The 25,954-nt window shown below is 44.1% G+C and overlaps 1 protein-coding gene across 1 annotated transcript in view; it reads left to right on the top strand.

Moving 5' to 3' along the window:
• The first annotated feature begins 129 nt into the window (after window positions 1-129).
• KDM3B (lysine demethylase 3B) overlaps window positions 130-25,954 on the top strand; it is a 32,037-nt gene continuing 6,212 nt past the window's right edge. Inside the window, exons 1-19 of the mRNA XM_075274598.1 lie at window positions 130-940; window positions 7,492-7,659; window positions 8,441-8,554; window positions 8,645-8,753; window positions 9,090-9,214; window positions 10,124-10,198; window positions 11,842-12,414; window positions 13,819-15,007; window positions 17,107-17,308; window positions 17,723-17,937; window positions 18,171-18,323; window positions 18,768-18,881; window positions 20,100-20,227; window positions 20,908-21,163; window positions 21,951-22,198; window positions 23,047-23,310; window positions 23,404-23,575; window positions 25,044-25,134; window positions 25,351-25,481. Of these exons, the coding sequence (XP_075130699.1) occupies window positions 776-940; window positions 7,492-7,659; window positions 8,441-8,554; window positions 8,645-8,753; window positions 9,090-9,214; window positions 10,124-10,198; window positions 11,842-12,414; window positions 13,819-15,007; window positions 17,107-17,308; window positions 17,723-17,937; window positions 18,171-18,323; window positions 18,768-18,881; window positions 20,100-20,227; window positions 20,908-21,163; window positions 21,951-22,198; window positions 23,047-23,310; window positions 23,404-23,575; window positions 25,044-25,134; window positions 25,351-25,481 (4,492 nt within the window). The 5' untranslated portion in view covers window positions 130-775. The remainder of the gene's footprint in view (window positions 941-7,491; window positions 7,660-8,440; window positions 8,555-8,644; window positions 8,754-9,089; window positions 9,215-10,123; window positions 10,199-11,841; window positions 12,415-13,818; window positions 15,008-17,106; window positions 17,309-17,722; window positions 17,938-18,170; window positions 18,324-18,767; window positions 18,882-20,099; window positions 20,228-20,907; window positions 21,164-21,950; window positions 22,199-23,046; window positions 23,311-23,403; window positions 23,576-25,043; window positions 25,135-25,350; window positions 25,482-25,954) is intronic.

The raw sequence follows: 25,954 nt of genomic DNA, 5'->3' as shown, positions 1-25,954 counted from the left end.
ATGGTATGGCCAGTAAGGGGCAATAATGGGGTAGGTTGATAAAGACAGTTTATAAGGAGAACAGACTTTGTGCCCACAGGAACCAATCACACCACACACACAGACACACACACAGACACAGTTATACTGTGCAATTATCTAGCTCGTCCCCATCAGCTCCTTGCATTAGTGGCTCCTCCCACTTTCTCGGTGACCACCTCCTCGGTGTCCTCCCCTATCTCTCGGCTCATTATCATACAGGCCCCGCCCATTGATCTCGATCAGCTGTTCTGATCGCTGCCCCTGCCTGTAGGGTAACATGTAATGGCGGCTATTTGCCCTCCTTACACGCCTCATACGGCCTCAGCCAGCGCCGTCTCTTTGTTGTTACGATTCCTCTCCAGTGATAGATTCACCAATCGCCTTCTCTGTTTCTAAAGCTAAGCATGTACCGTGCACTCCGTACCACTAGGGGCGCTGTCTATTACAACCTTGACTTGAGAACATAGTTGAAGGGGTTGGTTGCTCCGCATTCTAGTGCCTGAGATCCCTGTCACGAGGGGGCGCTACAGCTTATCTCGTAGAGTCAGAAGTACACACGACGAAGGGGAGTTATTGCATTGTTTTGGTGGTTGTTCCCCTCCTTATCACACGGGGCGCTGTTGACTCCTCGCAATGCACTCCCAGCCGCACGGCGGCGTTGTTGTATAGCGCGTTGTCTCCGCGGGTGCTGCAAAGGCCTCGCTCCTTCCACGTCCGGTGATCGCGCTTTGAAGCGCCGGAGAACGCTGCTGACATGGCGGCCCCGGTGTCCCCGGTAGGGAAGCGGCTGAGGCTGCTGTTTGACGAGAGCTCTTCAGGACGGGAGGGAGTCCTGGATCCGTCTATCCCGTTGGGGAAGCGGGCCTGGGAGGGCGGAACTGTGCGGGGGCTCAAAGGAGCGGCGCCCGAGGAGCTGGCGGTAAGTAGCCACTCCCCGCCTCCTAATACGCTTTCTGCCCTTGCCCGGAATACGTCGGGACTCGGTGTCTTGTCGGGGCCTAGTCCGGCCCAATCCCGGTGCTTACATTCCCGGCCCCGTGACTGCAGCCCCTCCCCCAGCCCAGTGTAAACATGTTATACTGCAGATCAATGAGGAGCAAATGGTGCGCTCTGGTGCGCCGCCTACCGTACATACAGGGACCGCTGTGAGGACAGGAGGGGGTGTGCTGTGTGCCCCTCACCTAAACGGTCAGGACAGGAGGGGGTGTGCTGTGTGCCCCTCACCTAAACGGTCAGAACAGGAGGGGGTGTGCTGTGTGCCCCTCATCTGAGCTGGCAGGACAGGAGGGGGGTGTGCTGTGTGCCCCTCATCTGAGCTGGCAGGACAGGAGGGGGGTGTGCTGTGTGCCCCTCACCCTGTACTGTCAGGACGGCAGGGGGTGTGCTGTGTGCCCCTAACCTAAACCTTCAGGACAGGAGGGGGTGTGCTGTGTGCCCCTCATCTGAGCTGGCAGGACAGGAGGGGGTGTGCTGTATGCCCCTCACTTAAACTGTTAGGACAGGAGGGGGTGTGCTGTATGCCCCTCATCTAAGCTGGCAGGACAGGAGGGGGGTGTGCTGTGTGCCCCTCATCTGAACGGTCAGGACAGGAGGGGGGTGTGCTGTGTGCCCCCCATCTGAGCTGTGAGGACAGGAGGGGGTGTGCTGTGTGCCCCTCATCTGAGCTGGCAGGACAGGAGGGGGTGTGCTGTGTGCCCCTCATCTGAGCTGTCAGGACAGGAGGGGGTGTGCTGTATGCCCCTCATCTGAACGGTCAGGACAGGAGGGGGTGTGCTGTGTGCCCCTCATCTGAGCTGGCAGGACAGGAGGGGGTGTGCTGTGTGCCCCTCATCTGAGCTGTCAGGACAGGAGGGGGGTGTGCTGTGTGCCCCTCACCTAAACTGTCAGGACAGGAGGGGGTGTGCTGTGTGCCCCTCATCTGAGCTGTCAGGACAGCAGGGGGTGTGCTGTGTGCCCCTCATCTGAGCTGGCAGGACAGGAGGGGGTGTGCTGTGTGCCCCTCACTTAAACTGTTAGGACAGGAGGGGGTGTGCTGTATGCCCCTCATCTGAGCTGGCAGGACAGGAGGGGGGTGTGCTGTGTGCCCCTCATCTGAGCTGGCAGGACAGGAGGGGGGTGTGCTGTGTGCCCCTCACCCTGTACTGTCAGGACGGCAGGGGGTGTGCTGTGTGCCCCTAACCTAAACCTTCAGGACAGGAGGGGGTGTGCTGTGTGCCCCTCATCTGAGCTGGCAGGACAGGAGGGGGTGTGCTGTATGCCCCTCACTTAAACTGTTAGGACAGGAGGGGGTGTGCTGTATGCCCCTCATCTAAGCTGGCAGGACAGGAGGGGGGTGTGCTGTGTGCCCCTCATCTGAACGGTCAGGACAGGAGGGGGGTGTGCTGTGTGCCCCCCATCTGAGCTGTGAGGACAGGAGGGGGTGTGCTGTGTGCCCCTCATCTGAGCTGGCAGGACAGGAGGGGGTGTGCTGTGTGCCCCTCATCTGAGCTGTCAGGACAGGAGGGGGTGTGCTGTATGCCCCTCATCTGAACGGTCAGGACAGGAGGGGGTGTGCTGTGTGCCCCTCATCTGAGCTGGCAGGACAGGAGGGGGTGTGCTGTGTGCCCCTCATCTGAGCTGTCAGGACAGGAGGGGGGTGTGCTGTGTGCCCCTCACCTAAACTGTCAGGACGGGAGGGGGTGTGCTGTGTGCCCCTAACCTAAACCTTCAGGACAGGAGGGGGTGTGCTGTGTGCCCCTCATCTGAGCTGGCAGGACAGGAGGGGGGTGTGCTGTGTGCCCCTCACCCTGTACTGGCAGGACGGGAGGGGGTGTGCTGTGTGCCCCTCACCTAAACTGTCAGGACGGGAGGGGGTGTGCTGTGTGCCCCTCACCTGAGCTGTGAGGACAGGAGGGGGTGTGCTGTGTGCCCCTCACCAAAACGGTCAGGACAGTAGGGGGTGTGCTGTGTGCCCCCATCTGAGCTGTTAGGACAGGAGGGGGTGTGCTGTGTGCCCCTCACCTAAACCTTCAGGACAGGAGGGGGTGTGCTGTGTGCCCCTCACCTAAACCTTCAGGACAGGAGGGGGTGTGCTGTGTGCCCCTCACCTAAACTGTCAGGACAGCAGGGGGTGTGCTGTGTGCCCCTCACCTGAGCTGTCAGGACAGGAGGGGGTGTGCTGTATGCCCCCCATTTGAGCTGTCAGGACAGCAGGGGGTGTGCTGTGTGCCCCTCATCTGAGCTGTCAGGACAGCAGGGGGTGTGCTGTGTGCCCCTCATCTGAGCTGTCAGGACAGGAGGGGGTGTGCTGTGTGCCCCTCATCTGAGCTGTCAGGACAGCAGGGGGTGTGCTGTGTGCCCCTCATCTGAGCTGTCAGGACAGGAGGGGTGTGCTGTGTGCCCCTCATCTGAGCTGTCAGGACAGCAGGGGGTGTGCTGTGTGCCCCTCATCTGAGCTGTCAGGACAGCAGGGGGTGTGCTGTGTGCCCCTAACCTAAACCTTCAGGACAGGAGGGGGTGTGCTGTGTGCCCCTCATCTGAGCTGTCAGGACAGCAGGGGGTGTGCTGTGTGCCCCTCATCTGAGCTGTCAGGACAGGAGGGGGTGTGCTGTGTGCCCCTCATCTGAGCTGTCAGGACAGCAGGGGGTGTGCTGTGTGCCCCTCACCTGAGCTGTCAGGACAGGAGGGGGTGTGCTGTGTGCCCCTCATCTGAGCTGTCAGGACAGGAGGGGGTGTGCTGTGTGCCCCTCATCTGAGCTGTCAGGACAGCAGGGGGTGTGCTGTGTGCCCCTCACCTGAGCTGTCAGGACAGTAGGGGGTGTGCTGTGTGCCCCTCATCTGAGCTGTCAGGACAGGAGGGGGTGTGCTGTGTGCCCCTCATCTGAGCTGTCAGGACAGCAGGGGGTGTGCTGTGTGCCCCTCATCTGAGCTGTCAGGACAGGAGGGGGTATGCTGTGTGCCCCTCACCTAAGCTGTCAGGACAGGAGGGGGTGTGCTGTGTGCCCCTCACCTGAGCTGTCAGGACAGGAGGGGGTGTTCTGTGTGCCCCTCACCTGAGCTGTCAGGACAGGAGGGGGTGTGCTGTGTGCCCCTCATCTGAGCTGTCAGGACAGGAGGGGGTGTGCTGTGTGCCCCTCACCTGAGCTGTCAGGACAGGAGGGGGTGTGCTGTGTGCCCCTCACCTGAGCTGTCAGGACAGGAGGGGGTGTGCTGTGTGCCCCTCACCTGAGCTGTCAGGACAGGAGGGGGTGTGCTGTGTGCCCCTCACCTGAGCTAGCAGGGTGCACATTACCTAACTCTTGTGCCCATACGCAGCTGGCCTCATGTCATATCATAAACTTTCTTTCACAGAAGACATATCATCCGGCTAGCTTCCTCATTGTAGCAGTAACCGTCACATGCTAAATCTTGTGTATCAGACCCCAGTATCGGTTACGTATTCAGTCTGTTTCATGCCTCCTATAACTGTGACCCCTTATAAGTGACTGCCAGCCTAATGTGACTGAGGTGGATAAATCCAAGTCATAACCTGCAACAGGATTATCAGGGTAAATTTGCATGGACCTATGTTATAGAAATAAAGTTTGAAGGGGTTTTCCTATGAAAATAACCATATTTAGATTTATAGACAATTTTAAACATTTTTAGAAATGTACATAACAATTTTGCAGACTATAAAATTCTGTCTACCCATCTCAGTGGTGACAGTCGGTGGTTTTGATCAGTTTCCATTGGATACGACTGAATGCTGGAGCTGGGACCTGTTAAAACCTCTGCCATGCTTTCCTTACAGGTCAGGCGGGGACACTACATGCACAAGAACATTATCTGGCTACGATAAGGAAATCATGGCTGAGTTTCAGGGTATGGAAAGGTCCTGCATTTATGGTCATATCCATAGGCAACCGATTGAGACAACACACTGATTATACCAAAAATCTTCAAAACTGCAGAAATGTGATATGTGAAGAAATGTTTCACCTGTATCTTGTACAGATTTAAATATGTTACATTTATTGGAAAACCCCTTTAGTCCGGGGCCCCACGGGCTGAAAATGCTGCTGGAAAAATCGCAGTGTTTTACATTAACTGCAAAGTGGACAGGATCCATGCGAATCCCGTGCCCACTGTGCATTTAAAACCGCAGCGCGGACACGCTGTGAGACCATGGGTCCTTAGCCTTAAAGTGAGCCTGTCACATGAAAATGCAGTCTAGTCTTCAGGCAGCATGTTACAGAGCAGGAGGCGCTGGGCAGAAAAACATACCGGAACTTTTCTAACATAAATTGTCACTCATTCATTTATAACCCTGCTTGTTCTGGCCTTAGGAGTCCAGTGGGTGGTCATGCTCAGTGAATGACCGCTATCGCTGTATGCAATTCAGTCACTGAGTAGAACCGCCAACTGGACTCAAGACTGGCATATTTCACAGTTGCCAGACTTTGTGTTAGAAATTAAAGGGATTCTATCATTCAGACGACATTTTTTATAAGTACCACATCGAAATAGCCTTGAGAAAGGCTATTCTTCTCCTACCTTTCGTTGTCTTCTCCGTGCTGCCGTCCGTCTACAATCCTGGTTCTTATCGGTATGTAAATTAGCTCTCTCGCAGCACTGGGGGCGGGCCCCAGTGCTCAGACAGCACTGGGGGCGGCCCCAATGCTGTGAGAGAACTCTCTCCAGCACCATCTTCGTCAGGAGCGGCCTCTTCATTCTCTTCTTCCAGCGGTGTCTTCTTACTTCTAGGCCTTGGGCAGAGAAGACTGCGCAAGCCCCAAGAAAATGGGCGCTTACAATACTATGCAAGCGGCCATTTTATCGTGGCCTATGGGCATGTACAGTCTGCTCTGCCCAAGGCCGGAGGCCTTAGAAGTTGCAAGCCACCGCCAGAAGAAGAGGCTGAAGATGACACTGCTGAAGAAGAGGAGGCGGTGCTGAAGAGAATTCTCTCGCATCATTGGAGACGCCCCTAGTGCCACAAGAGAGATAATTTACATACTGACAAGAACCAGGATTGTAGACGAACAGCATACAATGAAAGGTAGGAGAATAGCCGCCTTTCTTAAGGCTTGAATTGGTGTGTGCTATTCGAAACGCCCGTTTCGAATAGTACTCGCTCATCTCTACCAATAAACACTGGCACCGAAGGACTGTTCCAGCCACAAGTCTACCGCCTCTTCTTTCCATACAGCTGCATTAGTTTTGTGTATGGAAAGAATGGGGTGTAGGGTTGTGGCTTGGGTGCAGATGCACATATTTGGAAAAAAAATCACCTGCAGAATGCACTTACATGCTGATATTTTTCTATGTAATGTGCAGGAAAATTAAGATCTTATTTACTTTGTTGCTATTGTAATATGCGGTGGATTTTCTGTCCACAAATCAGGGCTTTTCCATTACGTGTGGGTATACTCTTATTAAAGTGGGGATTTAAATAAATTGATGAAATAAAAAAAAAAAAAAAGAGACTCACTTTGTCGTGCAATAATTGTAAGATTCTCCACACTTGCTATAATGTAGTGTGTACTTCGGTCATTTACCCTGTTAATAGCAGGCCTGTGGAATTTGGATGAATTTTGCCCGGAGTTGGTAATCAGACTATGTACTGCCAGATGGCTTGTCCCAAGCACAAGACCATCCACCTGACTGAAGAGAGCTTAATTAGCATATTGGATGCTGAAAATACCAGAAATTATTGCTCAGTAAGCCTGGTCTTACACGGCCGTAATGTTGGTCTGCAATTGAGGGTTTTCAATTGCGGACCATTTTCGGACACATTATATTCAATGCGACCTCTTACACCACCAGATATTTTATCCGTGGTGTGGCCGGGCCACAACTGTGGTCCGCAATTTATAGGACATGTCTGTATTGGCCGTGAATTGCGGCACTGCACGGACTCGCCCATAGAACTGTATGGGCGAGTGCGGCAGGACACGGACGTCTGCGGAGTCTATGTTGCCGATCAGCAACTTGCGGACTGTACATTTAATACGGTCATGTAAGACCAGCCTAAGGCTTCATTCCCATGGATTAACACGCCGCTCATTTAGACACGTATACAGGTGTCAGAGCGAGGCGCTTCAAAACAGGTACCTTTGATTTCAATGGGTGCCGGTTTACGCGCGTAACACATTGAAATCAATGGGAGGATTTATAACCCACTGATTTCAATGGGTAGCGTGTAAGCCGGCACCCATTGAAGTCAATGGGATCTGTTTTGAAGCGCCTCGCTTGTGTGTGTGTGTTCTCTATAGGACTTAAATCACACGTACAAAAAAACTTCAAAACTGTCAACACTTAAATGCTAGTAAAAAAAAAAACGCAAAGCGTACTGCAAGCACAGTGTGAACATAACCTGATAAAGGTTTTGATGCTTTATCTTCTGCCTCTCCAGCTCTGTTGTAAACTCCATATTATGTACTGCTACATTATGAAATCTCCACTTCATCTGCACAATGACAACCACATTTCTTTTCTTTTCCGTATCAGGTATATGTAGAATTTGATGAAAAAAGCTCTAAACCACATTCATGGGTGCAAGTCCATGGAGAAGATGTTTTGGTAATCTTGCTGGAAGGGCCACTGGTGTGGTCACCTAGAAAAGAACCTATCATTATCCAAGGGAGTCGTATTTGTCCTACACATTGGCCAGCACTGGTAAGTTTCTTCTGTGCTAAATTTCATTAGATGCTTCCTTTTTTTTTTCATAGACTTTTTGTCTGCCATCTACCATTGCAGAGAGGTAAAAATTAGTTTTTGCCAGGAGTTTGGCCATTGTGGCTCTCTAAAACAGCCATAGAGTATGTGCCCGGCTTGGCCAAGCATGCAGTTAGGTAAATGGAACGATCAATTGCCAAAGGGTATGTTCACACGACCGAAACGTTTTCTCTGAGCAGCTAGCCGCTAAGGGATGCTGATGCAGTGCAAATGAATGGGCCTAATCAGGAGGGAGTCTCGAGGCGCGGGTAGATAGGGCACGTCGCTTCTTTTTCCTGCTAGCGGGGGGGAAAAAGCAAGGGATTCCCATTAAAATGAATGGAAGACATTTTTGCAGGCGGATTCCGTGTCAAAATCCGCCTGCAGAAAACTGTGAACATACCCAAACACTTCTTCCATGTCTCATCTCTCATGAGAGCAAAGTTAAGGACATGTTGAAATCCAACATGCCTGATCATTCTTTCCTCAGATGTTAGCTATCCATTCACTGCTTGATCAGATGGGCCCATTGAAGTCAGTATTCTCGTCTGATAGTCAGCTACTGTGTATGGGCACCTTTACTAGAAGAATCAGCAAAGATGATTGATTGGATGGAGGTAGTGTAGGAGGGTACAGAATTAGGTAGTGCATGTAGAAGATAAACATTTCAGATAATTCAGTCCAAATCTAAAAGCAAACTCTTTGGTTTATTCTTTAACGTTCACTAACTTGTTTTTTGCAGACATTCACAACTCTGGTGGATAAACTGGGCCTGGGAACTCTGGTCCCTATTGAGTTCTTGTTGGAAGAAATTTTACATTTCCTTCCAGATGCCAGCACTCTACGTCTGTATCAGGTATCATTGCCGTCTTGTCAATATGGGCAGCATTTTGGTGTACCTTTTCTTACACAGACATTGACTGAATTGCATTGTCTCCTATTCCAGCAGATGGGAGTTGACAGCCACAAATTGGTTTTAAAAGAACAGCCATTATTGCGGGATGCAGTTACTGACATTATTAACTCAAGGAAAATCCAAGAAATTATCTTAAGAGGTAAAATTAAAATATAGAAACTCTGTGTACAAAATTGCTTTTATGCACGAATAATGTTGCCTGTAAAAAGACCATTAAACCTAAAATCCATGTTCTCAAAATCTTCTAGTACATGGGGCCAACACAGTGGCTCAGTGGTTAGCATTGCAGCCTTGCAGCGCTGGAGTCCAGAAAACAATAAAAAAAAAAACGTGTGAAGGTCCAAAAACCGCTACCTAGTCAGGAAGCGTTTTTTTTCCGGACCAAATTAAGCCACACGTAATTTACGTGTGAACTAGCCCGTTGTTGTTGTTTTGTACTTGGTGCATTATTATAATTTAGTTTCTTTTTTTCTAGGTATTTGCAGTATTCAAGGTCAAGAGGTCAAGGTATTCAGACCTGATGAGAATGAAAGATGGATTTCTGGGATAGTAACCCATCAGGACCCTCTTACTCGTATAATAAATGTTACAATGAATGAGGTAGGTGTAAGAGGTTTGTTACATACGTTTCCTTTACAACTGAATTCAGAATTATTTATATGCAATGAGTTGTTTATATATCATTTCTGTATATTGTTAGTTTAGTTTCTCAAAGAGAGCTTGGTCAATACTATGTATCCAAAAAGGAATAACAACTATGACACTCTCCGTAAAAATCCATTTTATTGGTGCTGGTTCATCTGGTACAGTCCAAAATATTGGGCTTAGATGTGAATAGAAAACGATGGTTTTGCAACTACTGAAATGCGTCTTCCAGGCCAAACAGTGCAGTGACGCACCCCAAGCTGTATAGCATATGTGGTGCGTGTGGCCATGCCAAATAACTCCTAACATCCCATGGATATATTAAGAAACCTAAAACTAACTCTGCACATGCTTAAGGTTGCAAGAGTATTATGGAAAGAAACCGCGTTCACTATGAGGTACAACATGAAGGCTAATTTGGTACATGCGGTGCTAGTGCAGTTCTTTGGCTGAAAATATCATATTGGATTTTTCCCTCTCTTGTAGATCATGACTCCTGATGCTTTATTATATGTACAGTTATTATTTGCAGCATTAATCTTGAGTTAAATTTAATATATTCTTACTGTAATATGCCATTTCCTGAACCTGTTTATTTGCTTAAAATACTTGTTCAGATATGGGCAGCCTTTGGTATTTAGGAATTTGTGACCTTTTTTTCTCTTTGTGTACAGATAGCAAGGGGAATATTGCCATAAAATCCACTTGGGCATCATTTGTATCGCCTGTAATGTGCTGTATGTGTAAGGGCCAGTAGTTTGTAACACCGTTCTCAGTATCGTCTTAGTCTAAGAACAATGTAAAATTAAATAATAAAGTACAAATAAAAATAACTAATCCTATTTATTTTTACTCTATTCACAGGGTGGAGAAACTGTTACTATTGATCCTAAATTGGTACATGTGGTGCTAGTGGATGACTCTGTTTTAGAGCCTGAGGTAATATTTTCTGTTTGTAACTGTTAGAAAAAAATAAAGTGACTTTGGTTGATGACGAATAGGTAAAAAGTATAGATTGTTCTTCCAGCGTGACAAAATCTATACCAATAGAATGGTATAGGTTGTCTGCGTTGTAGTTCCGACACTCGCCACTACAATTTGAATGGTGAGTAAGCAACAAAGATCACGGTATATAAACATTACTGGAAGCCATGATGTCTCTGTTCAGGTGATCTAAGGGGGTCCCATGTGTCAGACCCCCACAGATCTAATTTATTGAAAGCCTATCCTAAGGATTGACCATCAATTCTAGAAACTTGGTGAGCTCCCAAAAAAGATGTCAGATATTGACACCCCTCTGTCCTCCTCTACAAAACATACACGCGTACCTAAGCAGTGGTTACATGCCTAAGAAATATGGCTAGCTTTAGTTTCAAGCTATTGTCATTGTTATTGTGGGAAAAATTGTTTTCCGTTCTGAGATATTATCCTCATATGATGTATAAGGGTATGTTCACGCAGAGTTTTTGCAGGCGGATTTTGATGCAGAATCCACCTCAAAATCCACCTTCAACAATGGCTCCTATTGACTTCAATGGGAGCCAGTTGCTTTTTTTTCCGTAGGCAGAAAAAAAAGCGACATGCCCTATCTTGCCGCGGATTACGCGGCTCGAGACACACTCCTCTTTAGGCCCATTGATTCAGGCCTTAAAAGGACCGGTTAGCCACGCCAAAAAAAAAAAGCACACAGCGGAAAACTTTTCCGCCGTGTGAATCGGCACGGTTTTGAAATTGCAGCATGTCAATTATATCTACGGAAATGCCAGCGGCTTTCCTGTAGATATAATTGTAACAGTCCACGGAGGAAAACGCTGTGAACTTTCTGTTCAAAGCGCTGCAGGAAGGACCGCGATGTTATTCCCGTCGTGGTTTTTCCCACAGTGATTTAGCGCTGCGTATCGTCCTGTGGGGTATTCGCCTAAATAGTATCAATTGCTGTAGATTTTACATTTTGTAAATAATGTATGAAAGACATTACTATATCAACTAATACCAGTGGCTACAAATTTCCAAATTAAGAGCATAAAGTTGTTGGGATACGTATTGCATTCTTCATAGTCTCTGACTTCCCCCTCTTGCCCTTCTTCTCCCTCTTGTTCGTGCTATGTTTGTGTTCTCTGTCTGGGTTTTTATTACTGTTTTATTGTTTATGCTATGCTTTTTGTATGTATGTATAATATATTTTTGGAAATTTAATAAAAATTAAAGTTGTATCTTTCTAGGAACTTTGATCTTTTTAGTTGTGGGGCTGTCTGTCAGCCATCATCAGGAACAATTATTAGACAGTAAAGTTACTTTTAAAGGTGCATGTTTTTTGTTTTTTTTTTGGGGGGGGAGGGCTTCCATCTCCATACTCTGTGCACTTCAGTCAGCTGTTGCTGTCAGCAGTTTGGTGGGGTAGCAGGCGGCGGACCCCTACCAATTGAATATTGATGACTTATCCTATGGATTGATTATCAATATCTTTAGTACTGTAAAACTCATAAGTATACGCACAACAGGCATATATTATGTATATAACGTGATATGCATTATTGTCAGATTTGCAGTTTTTCACGTGTTCATAATGAACTGTGTTTCAGGACTCATTGTTAAAACTAACAAAAACAACAAAAGTAAAGAAGAAAAAAGAAAATGCAGATGGAAGAGATGGACGTAGAAGAAAACTACCGTCTGATGCGGAAGGTGATTCTTCAGGAAAAAAACAGAAAGCGGACAAGAAGGAGTTGGATAGCAATGGTGGCGATTCAAGTGAACTTAACCGGAGTTCCTGGACTAGCAGCAGTGGTGCTGATCCCACTGTAGATTCTAGATCCAAACAAATGTTGCATTTTGTTCCTCAAATTAATCGCAATATTCGCTTTGCAACTTACACCAAAGAAAATGGCCGCACATTAGTGGTCCAAGATCAGCCTGTTGGTGAAGGAACACCTCTAGCTTTCCCAACTTTTTCAGCAATGGCCAGTCAAGGCTCTCTGATGCCAGAAGCTGTAAGACAAGGAAATAAAGGTGCATTGCCTGCTGATAACCCTGTAAGCACAACGGAGAGTTTAACGTCAAGTGGAGTAACGCCGACTACAGTAAGAATCTCTGACACCGGTCTTTCCAGTGTAGCAGCAGAGGAAAGCAAGAAACCTAGCTGGACCACTGGGGAGGTAACTATTTTATACCCCACAGATGGTTCAGTCCATTGTGAGGAATTTATGAAAAGACAAAAAACTCGAACATCTCATATTGTCATTTAGTATTCACAATTAAAGGGGATTTTCTGAGTGATAGTGATCTATTTTTAGGATAGGTCATAAGTGTCAGGTTGGTGGGCTCAGTTGTTTGGAAAGCACGGCTACCCTTACTCAAGGTAGTGAATTCAGTCACATGGCCTTGCTGCAGCTTAGGCCCTTTTAAATTAATATAGTAAGCAGCAAAGGTAGGTAGTGCAGCAAAGACTAACAGTATGTAGAACCACACATCTCTGAGGACATGGAACGTCTTCTTTAAAGGGTTATACTTCTAATGTTTTTTATCCCCTATCAATAGACTAGGGGATAAATTGCTGGTCAGTGGGGATCCATCCACTGGTCCCAAGAACACTCATTAAAGGGAATCTATCATTGGCTATATCATTTTTTTAAATGGCCTTTAGAAAGGCTATTCTAGGCGTACCTTTCATTTATTCATTGATTTGCCGCTGTTTTTTAATTAGCCCGGTTTTCTTGATATGCTAATTACTCTTCAAGGAGCATCGGAAGCCTTCTCACTGTTCCCTGAGCACCGCAGTGTCATCAGACTTTCCCGCTTCTCACGCTCCCCACCCCCCTTCTTTACAGACGATCCCTCCTCCTACACATTTCTCAGTTCTTCCTTCAGAGTAGCTACAGCGCGATTAAAATTTTGCACATACACTGTACGTGACTAGCTGCATTGAAGAAAGAAGTGAGAAATGTATAGGAGAAGGGGGTCATCTGTAAAGAAGGGGGTGGTGAGAAACGGAGGCAGCTGATGACGCTGTGGTGCTCAGGGAACAGAAGGCTTCCAGTGCTCCCTGAAGAGTAATTGGCATATCAAGAAAGCCGGGTTAATTAAATAAAAAAAAACTGTCAGAGCGGATCAATGAATGAAAGGTATGCCTGGAATAGCCTTACTAAAGGCTATGTAATGATATGCTTATTTAAAAAACGATATAGCCAATGAGACTCTCTTTTAAAAATGTTATGGTGGGTGCAAACTGTGCACGCCCACAAGATGCTCACTGTAGCATCATATCTTCCATTTTGGTCAGAGCCATTACAGATATGATGGATTCATTGTCTAGCACAATCCTATTGGTTTATTTGTTTCTAGCAAGAGCAATGATGGCTATAACAGAATGCAATGGAAACTTGGGTTATGTTTCCACCTTAGGTGGTTTTGTCTTTCTTTGCAGTTCTTTGGTTCCTTTAATTTTTAACTATCTATACCAACTTGCTTTTTAAGTTACCCTTAAGAACAAAAATAACAATTATATTTTTTTCTTATTAAAACCCTTCTCACCTTGAGACTTTTTGTTCAATGTCTTGCAGAATTTCAGAAAGGCAGCGCCTGCTAAAGGTGGTTTTGGCATGTCAGTACATCAACCAACTTTTGGAGAGGATAGAAACCAGTCCAATGGCACTGTTCAAGGAAATAAATCTGTTGGTTTCCAGTTTGGAACTAGTAATGTACAAGAAGACACAAAAGAGCCCGACCTCTCTAAAAATCTATTTTTCCAGTGTATGTCACAAAACGTTCCACCAAGTAACTACTTTTCTACCATCTCAGAAGGTACTGTGGAAGAGCCTTCAAGCAAGGACCCGGGGGTGTTATGCAAGGAAGGCCTTTCTTCCACACTTTTTAAGCCAAAGGCTCTCACCCCACAGGATACAAAAGTAAACGCAAAATCGCCCTTTTCTGAATCTATGCCTAAACTCACCCCTGCATTTCCTGGGAAGGTGCTGACTGCTCGGCCACCTGAGACCCATGAAAACCTTTTTCTACAACCCCCAAAACTTTCCCGAGAGGAACCATCAAACCCATTCTTGGCTTTTTCAGATAAAAAGGACGTTTCACCATTTGGCTTTGCAACCCCGCCAGTCCAGAGTTCATTACCTGGAAATATTTCCTCTTCTATTTGGCAGGACCAGCACCGAACTGATGAACCTGGCTCTTTGCTGAAAACAAAACCTCTGTTTACAACAGAGTCACTTAAAAGGTTACCCATAACTTCAGGTACAACTGAAACACTCCCAAGTTCTGCGTTTTTGGGAAATGGGCGCTCAAATTCTCCAGCAAATAGCTTAAATCAACCAATTGAAATGCCAACATTGTCTTCAAGTCCTACTGAAGATAAACCTGCAATTGGATCTGGACAAATGGACAATCCATTGTTACGAACATTCACTGCACTGTCAAGTAGACTTCAGCCCGGGGTCCTCTCCTCCTCAGAGCATTCTCATGACAGTAAAGCCGCTTTTGAATCTGTTAACAGATTCACATTGGATGAGAGAAGTCGGACGTCCAAACAAGACTCTGATTCCAGTACTAACAGCGATTTAAGTGACCTGAGTGATTCAGAGGAGCAACTGAGCTCCAGAGCTGGCTTTAAAGGTATCCCGGAGCACCTTGTTGGGAGACTAGGGCCGAATGGAGAGCATGTCGTTGACTTGCTGTTGGCAAAAGGCAGAGGAAAACAAGTCCCCAAGGCAAGACCAAGAACTACTGCTCCGCTAAAAGGTATGAAGGAAGGAAAATTTAAAGGGTTTTTGCAGTATTCTTGATCAGTAGTTCCCACACCTATTGCTTCCATAATGATATGGTTTATTTAAATGTACCTTACTAACACTAACCATGTATGTTACCTATTAAACTCCTCTGTGTACATATGGGTGTTGTAGGGATATTTCAACCCCATTATTTTTTTTATTTTTTATTTTTTTTAATACCAGCTTCTCACAATTGTGTAACGTTACATAAAAAGGAGTAATGCTTTCCTTGCCAGTATCTGTGGCTCCTGTTCTTATGCTCTTCTACTGTCCTGTGGGTCTGTCTTGTGAATCCACATACGGTATGACGTGATGTGTCCAACCACTGTAGCATATATACAGATCTGTGTGAGGAAAAAAACGCTCTGACCCCCTATAAAGTTGTATTAAGAGATTCATCAAAACAGATTTTTAAACAGAGAAAATTTCCAAAGGATTTATACTTTATTTTAACCCCTTCCTGCACAGTGATCATAGTCTCTCAGAAGTTGTTCCCATGTGATCACTGCAGGAGCTGGCAGTGATCGACAGCCAGACTTCTGTTGTAATAGCCCAGAATGGTGATAGTGACAATCTGGACCATTTCACTCCATTATTTAGCATCTCTATGGACGCCCCTCGTGCTTTAATTGTGTGGTGCTAATTGCTGTCATGGCATTTTTTGGGGGTTTCCAGGCTTACCATGGCCGAACACCTTTAAAGCCATACGCACAGTTTAGACTGCATGCCAGTTTTTCACCGCCAGACAAAAATGCATTGGTTTGCTGAGTAAATCAAAGAAAAAAAAACAACCTATACAGTAACTATAAAACCACTTTTTTCATATAAAGTGGTTTTACTTTGTAAAAATTTTAAAGCATAACAAAGTTTACAGGCAACTTTTTCATTTTTCTGATAGTATTTGTGTCTTGAATAAATTTTGTAATATACTTTATTAACAGATTTTTGTCTCCTTTCTGTAAAATCCGGCATCTTTTTATTTTTCACCTTGCTTCTGTGTTGAGATCTGTAACTGTGTATGGAGCATGGGGTTGTGTAAAATGCAGAGAAAATGAGGGTTGATAACAGTCGGGATTGAGATATTTATAGTCTACGTATTATACAGCCACATATAAGTCTCCTAATCCTGACTATTTTCATCCAGTGATATCTCTGTAGCGCTGTCATCTTAGTGTCATATGAAAGAAAAGCATCTCCTCTTTCATATGACACCAAATGCAAGGCTTTGCTGTTACCCTAATTTTCTCTACATTTTACAGAGTCCTGTATAGCCTGTACTCCATACACAGTTATTGGGTTTCACAGAAAGGAGACAAATTTTGTTAATAAAGTATATTACAACATTTATTCATGACACAAATACTGCCAGAAAATCAAAAGCTGTCAGAAGTTTAGTTATGCCTTAAGAGAACAAAAACCAAGGTGACCTGCATTAAAAATGCATAAAAATTCGTTAGTTTTTTTTTTTTTTCATCCCTCCCCACAAAAGGAATAGAAGTTATTCAATGGGTTCTATGCACCATAACATGGTACCATTGAAAACATCAGTTCTCACAAAAACAAGCTATGTAAAAACATAAAAAGCAATGCAGATTTGGTATCGCTGTAATTGTAGCAATATATATAGTACATTTAAAACCTTATTTACACCACAAAGTGGCACACAATTATAATACAAAAACAATAGAGGAATTGCTGTTTTTGTTTTTCTCCCCTCCGGGGATTAATAAGTTTTATGTATCCCAAAATTATGTCAATGTTGAAAAATACCACCTGTCATTCATAGAAGTTACTGGAGTGGCAAAATGAAATTCTGGATACTGGAATGTGAGAGAAATTTTTAAAATGGGCTACAAAATGTCCCGTTCCTCTGGTAGGTGAGGGTTTACAGCAGGAAGGGCTTTTGCCTAGGAGAAACCCCCAGGAGGAATTTTCTCCTGGGACACCCAGTTTCTCTTATACGCTCCAGTGTGTCAGGTTTTCCTTCTTCACGTACATTGAATACTGCGACTAATTCTCTCCTCAGGCACTTTGGGTGATCTCATGAGTAGTGTCTTCCTTTCATTGCAGTTGGACAGTCTGTCTTAAAAGATGTGAGTAAAGTAAGAAGGCTGAAGCAGTCTGGAGAGCCATTTCTTCAGGATGGCTCCTGCATCAATGTTGCACCACATCTACATAAATGTCGGGAATGCAGATTAGAACGGTATCGGAAATTTAAAGAACCAGATCAGGATGACTCCACTGTGGCTTGCAGATTTTTCCACTTTCGCAGGTATCATTTTATTACATACAGTGATTTGTAAAGTTGTCTGGAATATGCTCGTGCTAAATTAATAGAAAATCTTATTATAATAATGTTTGAGGACCCAGTCACTTTTATTTATGATTTAGTATGATTTCTATTTATTCATTAGTAGTATTATCATTATTATTATTATACAGTGGAATTAGGGGCAACACAGTGGCTCAGTGGTTAGCATTGCAGCCTTGCAGCGCTGTAGTCCTGGGTTTGAATCCCACCACAAACATCATCTGCAAGGAGTTTGTATGTTCTCCCCGTATTTGCATGGATTTCCTCCCATTCTACAAAAAAAAACCCATACTGATAGGAAAATATATGGGGCTCACAATCTACATAAAAAAAAAATTATACAGTGGAGTTGAAGTTACTTTCATTGTGTTTCAGACTGGTTTTCACCCGGAAAGGAATACTTCGTGTGGAAGGTTTTTTGAGTCCCCAACAGAGTGATTCTGAAGCAATGCGGCTCTGGGTCCCAAATGCAGTTCCAGCTGAGGGCATTGACTTGGAGACATCGAAGTATATTCTTGCTAATGTGGGAGATCAGTTCTGTCAATTAGTTATGTCTGAGAAAGAAGCCATGATGATGGTGGAGCCACAGCGTAAGTTTTTTTTTTTTTTTTCTCCCCATGCTTTCTTGTATATAGCACCTCCATACTAATACATGTATCAGATCTGTGGTATCTATGGCACTGTGTCCGTCATATTACTGTAACCCTAATTGGTTATGACAACATATGAACCGTGCAATATATTAGTTGTCATCCATGTTAGAATAACCCTAGAAACACATTCTTATTGTAACATCAGCCTTCTTTTTTTTTTTCCTGTACAGAAAAGGTTGCTTGGAAGCGAGCGGTCAGAGGTGTAAGGGAGATGTGTGATGTTTGTGAGACTACGCTGTTCAATATTCACTGGGTTTGCCGCAAGTGTGGATTTTGTGTCTGTCTCGATTGTTATCGGCTCAGAAAGACCAGGCAGCTCAGAGGTAAAGCTATGTCGTATAAATGCACATAAAAGTATTGCTAAATAATAACTATCAAGGGGTACAAAGTGTCCTCGTGAGACTCATCCCTGTTTTGCTGGCCTGTTAGGGCATATGGATGTCTTTGGAGGGAGGGTACAATGGAGAGATGCCAAAATTTAGGTGATGCTAATTATTGTGAGCGCCACAATGAATCTAGCAGTGTGGAAATGGGAAGAAGGGAATTGACTGGCTGGTATGAGCAGCATTGACATTTTCTGCGAAGCCAGACTCATTTAATGTGAGGGTGATCTGTCACCAAGAGCTTACATTCTATAGAAATGACTGTAAGTAGGGAGTACATACATCTGACTGATAGGATCCCTTTTTTAAAAAAAAAAAAAAAAAAAAGTTGTTTGGGCATTATTTGGCATGTAATAAAATTGTAATTCTTTTTTTTTTCTGTAGTTGCCCCAGAAGATGAAACAGGTGATGAAGAGGTTTTTGCTTGGTTAAAATGTGCTAAAGGACAGCCGCATGAACCTGAAAACCTGATGCCGACTCAGATTATCCCTGGCACTGGTAAGCATTTGCCATAGTTGCTTCTGTTATTGTAACTCACGAAGCCTAGGAATGTAGCGGCATTTGTCTGCTCTAAGCCACCATTACTCATATACCGTATTTTTCGGACTATAAGACGCACCTAGGTTTTAGAGGAGGAAAATAGGGAAAAAAAATTTGGAAGCAAAAAATGGTAAAATATTTAATATATGGGAGTTGTAGTTTTGCAACAGCTGCAAGGCCACATTGACAGGTGACCCTGCAGCTGTACGGGGACGCATAGAGTGTTTTTTTTTTTTGCGGGGCCAGAAGTACTTTTTAGTTATACCATTTTGGGGACTATATATTGCTTAGATCACCTTGTATTGAAAAAAAACCCGGTGGTTTATGATATATGATTTTTTACTTTTATATATATATTCTAGGGACAAGAGGTGATTTAGAACTTTTATTTATTTAATATTTTTATTATATATTTTTAAAGTTTTTTTTTTTTTTTTTTACTATTTTATTCCCCCCCCCCGGGGGGTTGAACCTGCGGTCACTTGATTGCAAGTCCCATAGACGGCAATACAACTGTATTGCCGTCTATGGGACATTCTGTCTATTAGTATTACGGCTGGTCATAGAGACCAGCTGCAATACTAATATATAGCAGTGACAGGCCTGGGAGCCTCATTAGGCTCCCGGCTGTCACCCGAACAGGTCGGCTCCTGCGATATCGCCGCGCAGGAGCCGGCCTGCAACTTCACAGGTACGAGGCCGGTGGGGACCGGCCCCGGGGGAGAAGGGGCCACCGATACTGACCCGGCATCCGCTGTACTAGAGAGGCGGATGCCGGCGAGGGATAGACGCTGGCACAGATGCCGGGGCCTGAGACATCACTGCGCTCCTCTGCCCTGCATGAAGCCAGCGGCGGGGGGACGGAGGAGCGGAATAGCATCACTCCTGCTGCTGCTGGCTTCATGCAGGGCAGAGGAGCGCAGCGATGTCTCAGGCCCCGGCACCTGCATCTATCCCTTGCCGACATCCGCCTCTCTATTACAGCGGGTGCCAGGCGCCACATTCAGACTATAAGACGCACCCTTCTTTTCCCCCCAAATTTGGGGGGGAAAAAGTGCGTCTTATAGTCCGAAAAATACGGTATATATTTTATTGAAGCTTTCAATTATTAATCAGTATTTATTTAGTTTTTAGGTTTTTTTTTTTGTTTTTTACTGATCCAATTTTTATTGGCAGCCCTCTACAACATTGGGGATATGGTCCACGCAGCTAGAGGCAAATGGGGTATCAAGGCGAACTGTCCATGTATTACCAGAAACAACAAAACACTATTGAGACCAGCGGTCACAAATGGCATGTCCCAGGTATTCATTTATCCCTCACTATCATCCCAATATTCTGTTCTGACTCTTCAATATAAATCCTTTCATGTTCAGACACCCACAGTGGTCATTTTTATTTATTTATTTTTTACTCTATTTTATGTCAGTTCAGTACAGTAGCAATTTGGGAGCTCATTGTATCTCAAGTATGGTTTTACTGAATTCCATTCACACAGCCGTGCTCAGTTTGGTAAGTGCAGCTTGCACATTGGCTGTATTTCCAGGACGTGCACAGTTGTGTAAATAGCCTCTAAATGTGAGCACGTGAAGTACTCCTTGTTAATGTCAATCCATGTGAAAGCATGAAGGAACTACCAGATATTTTAGATCTGTATTTTAGATATGATGTTTGTCACTCTAGATCACCACCAGGTAAGTGTTTGCCTCTTTACTTTAGGCCTTATTTTGCCGGTACTATTCTGCTCAATATTTTGCATCAAATTTTGTAAGCCAGGACTGGATCAACTATCAAGTTTAGAGAATAAAATTATTATGAAAAGATAGCTGCTCTTTCTTGTTAAGGATCCACGTCAGGTTTTGGCTTGCAAGTTCTCAGGCAAAATACTGACCATATTACCACCATGTGAATAAGGCCTTACACTGAATGTTTATCCTCTGGATGGCATGAATTGCATTTAGATTGTGTTCTTTGCTTTCTCAAGCTTCCAGCTATGAATACTCCGGTCAGCGATGCTGCCACATCAACTCTTGGACAAACAAGTGAAAATAGCCTTAAAACAGAGGATGATTTGAAACAAGACAGTGTTGACAACATGGCCGAGGCTACCTTGGGTGAACAAAATAATCTGAACAACGCAGACAATAAAAACAAACAGCAGTGCCCAGAGTCTACCCCCTCTTCTGCCTTGCATTGGTTGGCAGATCTGGCAGCACAAAAAGCAAAAGAAGAAACAAAAGGTAGTGGACGTGTCTGCTTTTACTACAATTCTGTTCATAAAGGGAATCTGTAACTAACATCTTGCTGTACAAACTGCGTGATTTAGTGACCGGTCTGATGCTTGTGATATCTGTGCTCATCTGTAAGGTGTTGCAGTCTGTGACTCCTAGTGATCAGATCCTTAGAGTATAGCATTGCTCACTTGTCCATTGGATGGGTGGCAATTGCTTCTGGCCAGGATGGCTCTTTAACATTGGGTGCTGACTAGTGTTATGTGACATGCTCGGGTAGAAGTGTCTGCTTGGTAACTCTCATAAGCTGAGTATTATTGGCAGATCTCTTCATGTACATAAATATGGAGAAACCTGTCAATGATGGTGTTTGATTGTTAGACCTAAGTTCATATGAAGTTTGAGCCTTCCATTAGACATAGATGTTAATATATAGTATTTTGCCCAGTGCACATTTTTTTGCAGTGCCTCTCAAATAAGAGAAAAAGTACAACCAGCACTAATGTGACAAAAGCCAAAAGGACAGTATTTTGGTCTCTCTCAAGTAAAGATTGCTTCTGGCTGTTTTGTGAGTCGTTTCTTGTACATATGCCGAATAGACATAAGAAACAAGATGTGTTTAAAGCACATGTTGGTGACAGGTTCTCATAAAATTTCTGTTATTTGCCCTATCGTTAGTTTTTCTGGTTTGGGTTATTATTGTGATTTTTACACATGCTTAGTTCGTGGTAGAGATTTTGAGTTTTAATAATGGAGTGTATAAATGTGCCATTAATAATGAAATGCTTTATTTCAGACCATAGTTCACAGAAGCCTGTACAGCAAAAAGAATCAAATCCTCCCATAGGTTTGGACTCCCTTAATTCAAGTATGAAGCCAGCCACCTCCCCAAAACTCTTCAATAGCCTTTTATTAGGCCCTGCCGCCTCCAACACAAAGAGTGAAGGTTCCAGTTTAAGAGATTTGCTTCATTCTGGTCCTGGGAAGCTTTCTCAAGGATCACTAGAAGCAGGGGTGCCATTTCCTCCAGTCTTTAATGCTACAGTGAGTATTATCTTTTACATGGACTTTAAAGGGAGCCCTGCACATGGGTTAGGGTCACCTGAATTGAATAGTGTTTAGTCATCGCGCGTTGCTGTTTTTGTCAATATGCAAACTCATTCTTCGAAGCGGTGAGGATGCTGCCATTGCCCCACAGAAGTAAGTGGCAATGCCCTCATTGTTCCAAAAATCTAATTTGCAGATTGACAAAGACAGGGATTTCTCAGCAACAGAGGCAAAACCGTTTTATTCAGGTGACCTTAACTTAGCCTGGGCTGGGTGCTAAGGTCCGGTATAAGATGGCTTGAAAGGCACAATTTATGGGATTACAGATCTATGTTCCTGTAACTATCACAGTATTCTGGTCAGTTTATTTTATCAGCAATTCTTTGCTAAAACCAGGAAAAGAATCTCCAGACAAAGTATATTTCTGTATTTTTGATGCATAATTTTAGCCAGAATACTGCCATGTGAATGAGACCTTAGTATGGTCTTACAAATTCGATAAACATCCAACATACCCACCAATTTTGGCAGAACCAAAACCGCATCTCCTGTTGTTGGGACTGTTTCAGTTAGTCCCCAAAGCAGGTATTGTGGGGGGGATTTCAACAAGCTGTGGTCAGAGGTGTCTGGCAGTGACTTTTTTTTTTTTTTTCCTTTTGTTTGGCCAGCGTAACCATTTAGTTAATATACGTTGCTCTATATTAGTGGATATGGATGTAATGTAAAGAACGATGTTTGATTTTTCTCCAGAACATTTGTGAATGTTTAGTTTGTGGGGGAAGTTTTGTATTGCTTTGTACCCATGATGCAAAACCACAAATTTTATATATATATTTTTTTTCCAGGCAAAGGGAAAATCCAGTTTACCCAACTTTTTGGACCACATTATTGCTTCAGTAGTTGAAAACAAAAAGACATCAGATGCTGCAAAGAGAGCCAGTAGCTCGACAGAAAGTCTGAAGGAGGGGAAGGAGATGGTGATGGGTTTACATGTCCTTGATCCACACACATCACATTCCTGGCTTTGTGATGGAAGACTTCTCTGTCTACACGACCCAAGCAACAAAAATAATTGGAAAATATTTAGGGAGTGTTGGAAACAAGGCCAGGTGAGAATATACTTTGTTTGGGGGGGCTAAATGGTGTAATTTAGGTCCTCACTATCTGTTGTGAATCTGTAATAACTTTATTTCCCTTTCTAGCCTGTGCTTGTTTCTGGCGTCCAGAAAAAGCTAAAGGGGGAGTTATGGAAGCCTGAGGCATTTAGCTTTGAATTTGGAGATCAAGATGTGGATTTGGTGAATTGTCGGAACTGTGCTATAATTTCAGATGTGAAAGTTCGTGATTTTTGGGATGGTTTTGAAATTATTGAGAGTAAGTGCAATCTTTGTTTTATTAATGTGTTTTTAGTTATTGTCCTTACGGTGTTTTGCAGCCACTACAAATTCTCATGAATCCCATCAGCCCATTGCACAAAAATAAGTTACCTGTTAAGTGGCGACTGCCGAGTCTACAAACCTATTCTCATTTGCTGGTCAGATTAATGACTAATGATCAGAATTGCAGATTCCTTTTTTTGTCCCAAGCTGACTCTCTTTGGCTGTAAATTTGCTCCAGGGTGTTGGCTACTAGGTAAATTCCTTCCTTCTAACTTGCTGCAGAGTGAGAGCCGTCTCTAGCAGCAGAAATGCTAAAACAGGTGACAGGAGAAAAGGCCTACCTGGATTATTGGTGGATCTGTGCTTGCCTATCAGTGTTACAGAGTATCAGATTGATCACATAAATCCTGTACTTCTTTGTTTCACACCACAGCTTATCCACAGCGCTGACTTAAAAGTCTCTCTCATTTCCTTCTGAACCAGCACTTGCCCCTTATGAACTCTTCTGGCTTAATGTCAGCAGCATGTTTTATGTCAGGTTTCCTTCCAGTTCTCAGATACTTGTAGCAGTAGCCCTCTGCATTTTTATGGAAGATTCTCCCATCCCCTTTGTGTAATTTAATGTTTAGAGAGTCTGTTTCCATCTTAAATCCAAACCATTTATATTGTGTAGGGGCCATTTTATGTGTGAAAGTGCAAGCTAAATACTCAGAAAACAACCTTTAATTTATATGTACATAAGCTCTTTGGTGCACCGGGTGTAACAATGTGCTGGACCACCAGAAGTACATTACCATCTGTCAGTGGGTGGTGACCAAAGATGAACATTGGGGCTTTGGCAAGCATGGCCACAACCCCAGTACATGGAACAGTTCTGTAGCAGTAGATTAAGTTGACATTCTTATCAGCCAGATTGCATTTTGACACCAGAACTGACTGCTCCAATAACTGCATATAGGTGGCTTAGAATCCATTTTGTGGCAGTAGGTATTGGAGAGAAGGCATCAGGCTATGTAGTGTACACACTCCCAGAAATCAAGTGAATGGCTGAAAGCAAAGCAACAAAGCCACTGTCACTGTGTGGAGGACAAAAAATATGAGCAGCAGTACAACTCTGAAGCAGATGTCGTTTCACGGTTTAACAATATGACGTATTTAGCTTAAGGGTCTGTTCACACTTTGGACTTTAAACTGAGATCCCTCTTGGTTGTCCAGCACTTCTTTCTGCCATGACTTTTACTCACTGGTGCGGTGTGTTTTGCGCTGTCTGAATCTTAAGTGAGATTGAGAATGACGCCTATTTTTTCAGCGTCCTGCTTTGGTTTATGCCTCCCATTGACTACAATGAACACACCCCAATTGTTGCAGACAAGTGATTTAATTAATGTCCAGCTCTTAAATAGAACCATAAATGTCCAATAATGTTGCAATTATATCTAAGATGAATGTTTTGTTTTCTGCAGAAAGACTTAGAGCGGAAGATGGCAGTCCTATGGTCCTTAAGCTAAAAGACTGGCCTCCGGGGGAGGATTTCAGGGACATGATGCCAACACGGTAATGTAGTCTTGTTTCCAAAGATAAAGATGTGCCTTATGCAAGTACCAGCATTTGGAAATGCTTTTTCCATGGTGTCGTGTAGATTTCTCAGATGACGGGAAGTCAGTGCTGCACTTGATTCTGTTGAAAGTGAGACTTAGATGGCACTGCACCCAAATAACTTTGCCGTGATATAGTTATTGAAACCTTTTATTTATTTTTTTTACCTTGTAGATTTGATGACTTAATGGACAACCTTCCTTTGCCAGAATATACAAAGCGAGATGGAAGACTTAATTTGGCATCAAGATTGCCCAGTTACTTTGTGAGACCAGATCTTGGGCCTAAAATGTATAATGCCTATGGTATGTTGTGTTGTATATGTCAAAATTATTTCCCTGTGTGGTGCCACTTTTATGCCAGAAACCTGCCTGAAATATAGTGACAATTTTGCCCCAAGATGTTTTTTTTTTTTCCAATCTGCTGTAAAATAGAAGCTTCAAGCTGAACTCTGTGGCATAGTCACCACATTGCATTGTCCAGCATGTTCTGGAGCCCAGAGCCTATGGTGACAATTTGCACAGCCTTTTCTATATGTGGAAGACAATGTAAAGAACACATTTTGGGATTTAAAGAGGCCTGGGTCAGTTAGACCCCCACACGGTCTCTCACAATCTTCTTCAGAGAATACTTACTATATACTGTATATTCTGGAACTGTTTTCATTACTTTGCTTTGTTTTTCTTTCTTTGTGTGTCTTCATTAAATAAATATTCTTGTTTGTGAGGGTTTCCTCCCACACTCCAAAGACATACGGATAGGGCATTTAGATTGTGAG

This window comes from Leptodactylus fuscus, chromosome 5 (genome assembly GCF_031893055.1).
Source record: "Leptodactylus fuscus isolate aLepFus1 chromosome 5, aLepFus1.hap2, whole genome shotgun sequence".
Classification (NCBI taxonomy): domain Eukaryota; kingdom Metazoa; phylum Chordata; class Amphibia; order Anura; family Leptodactylidae; genus Leptodactylus; species Leptodactylus fuscus.
This window is presented reverse-complemented; position numbering and strand designations above follow the sequence as displayed.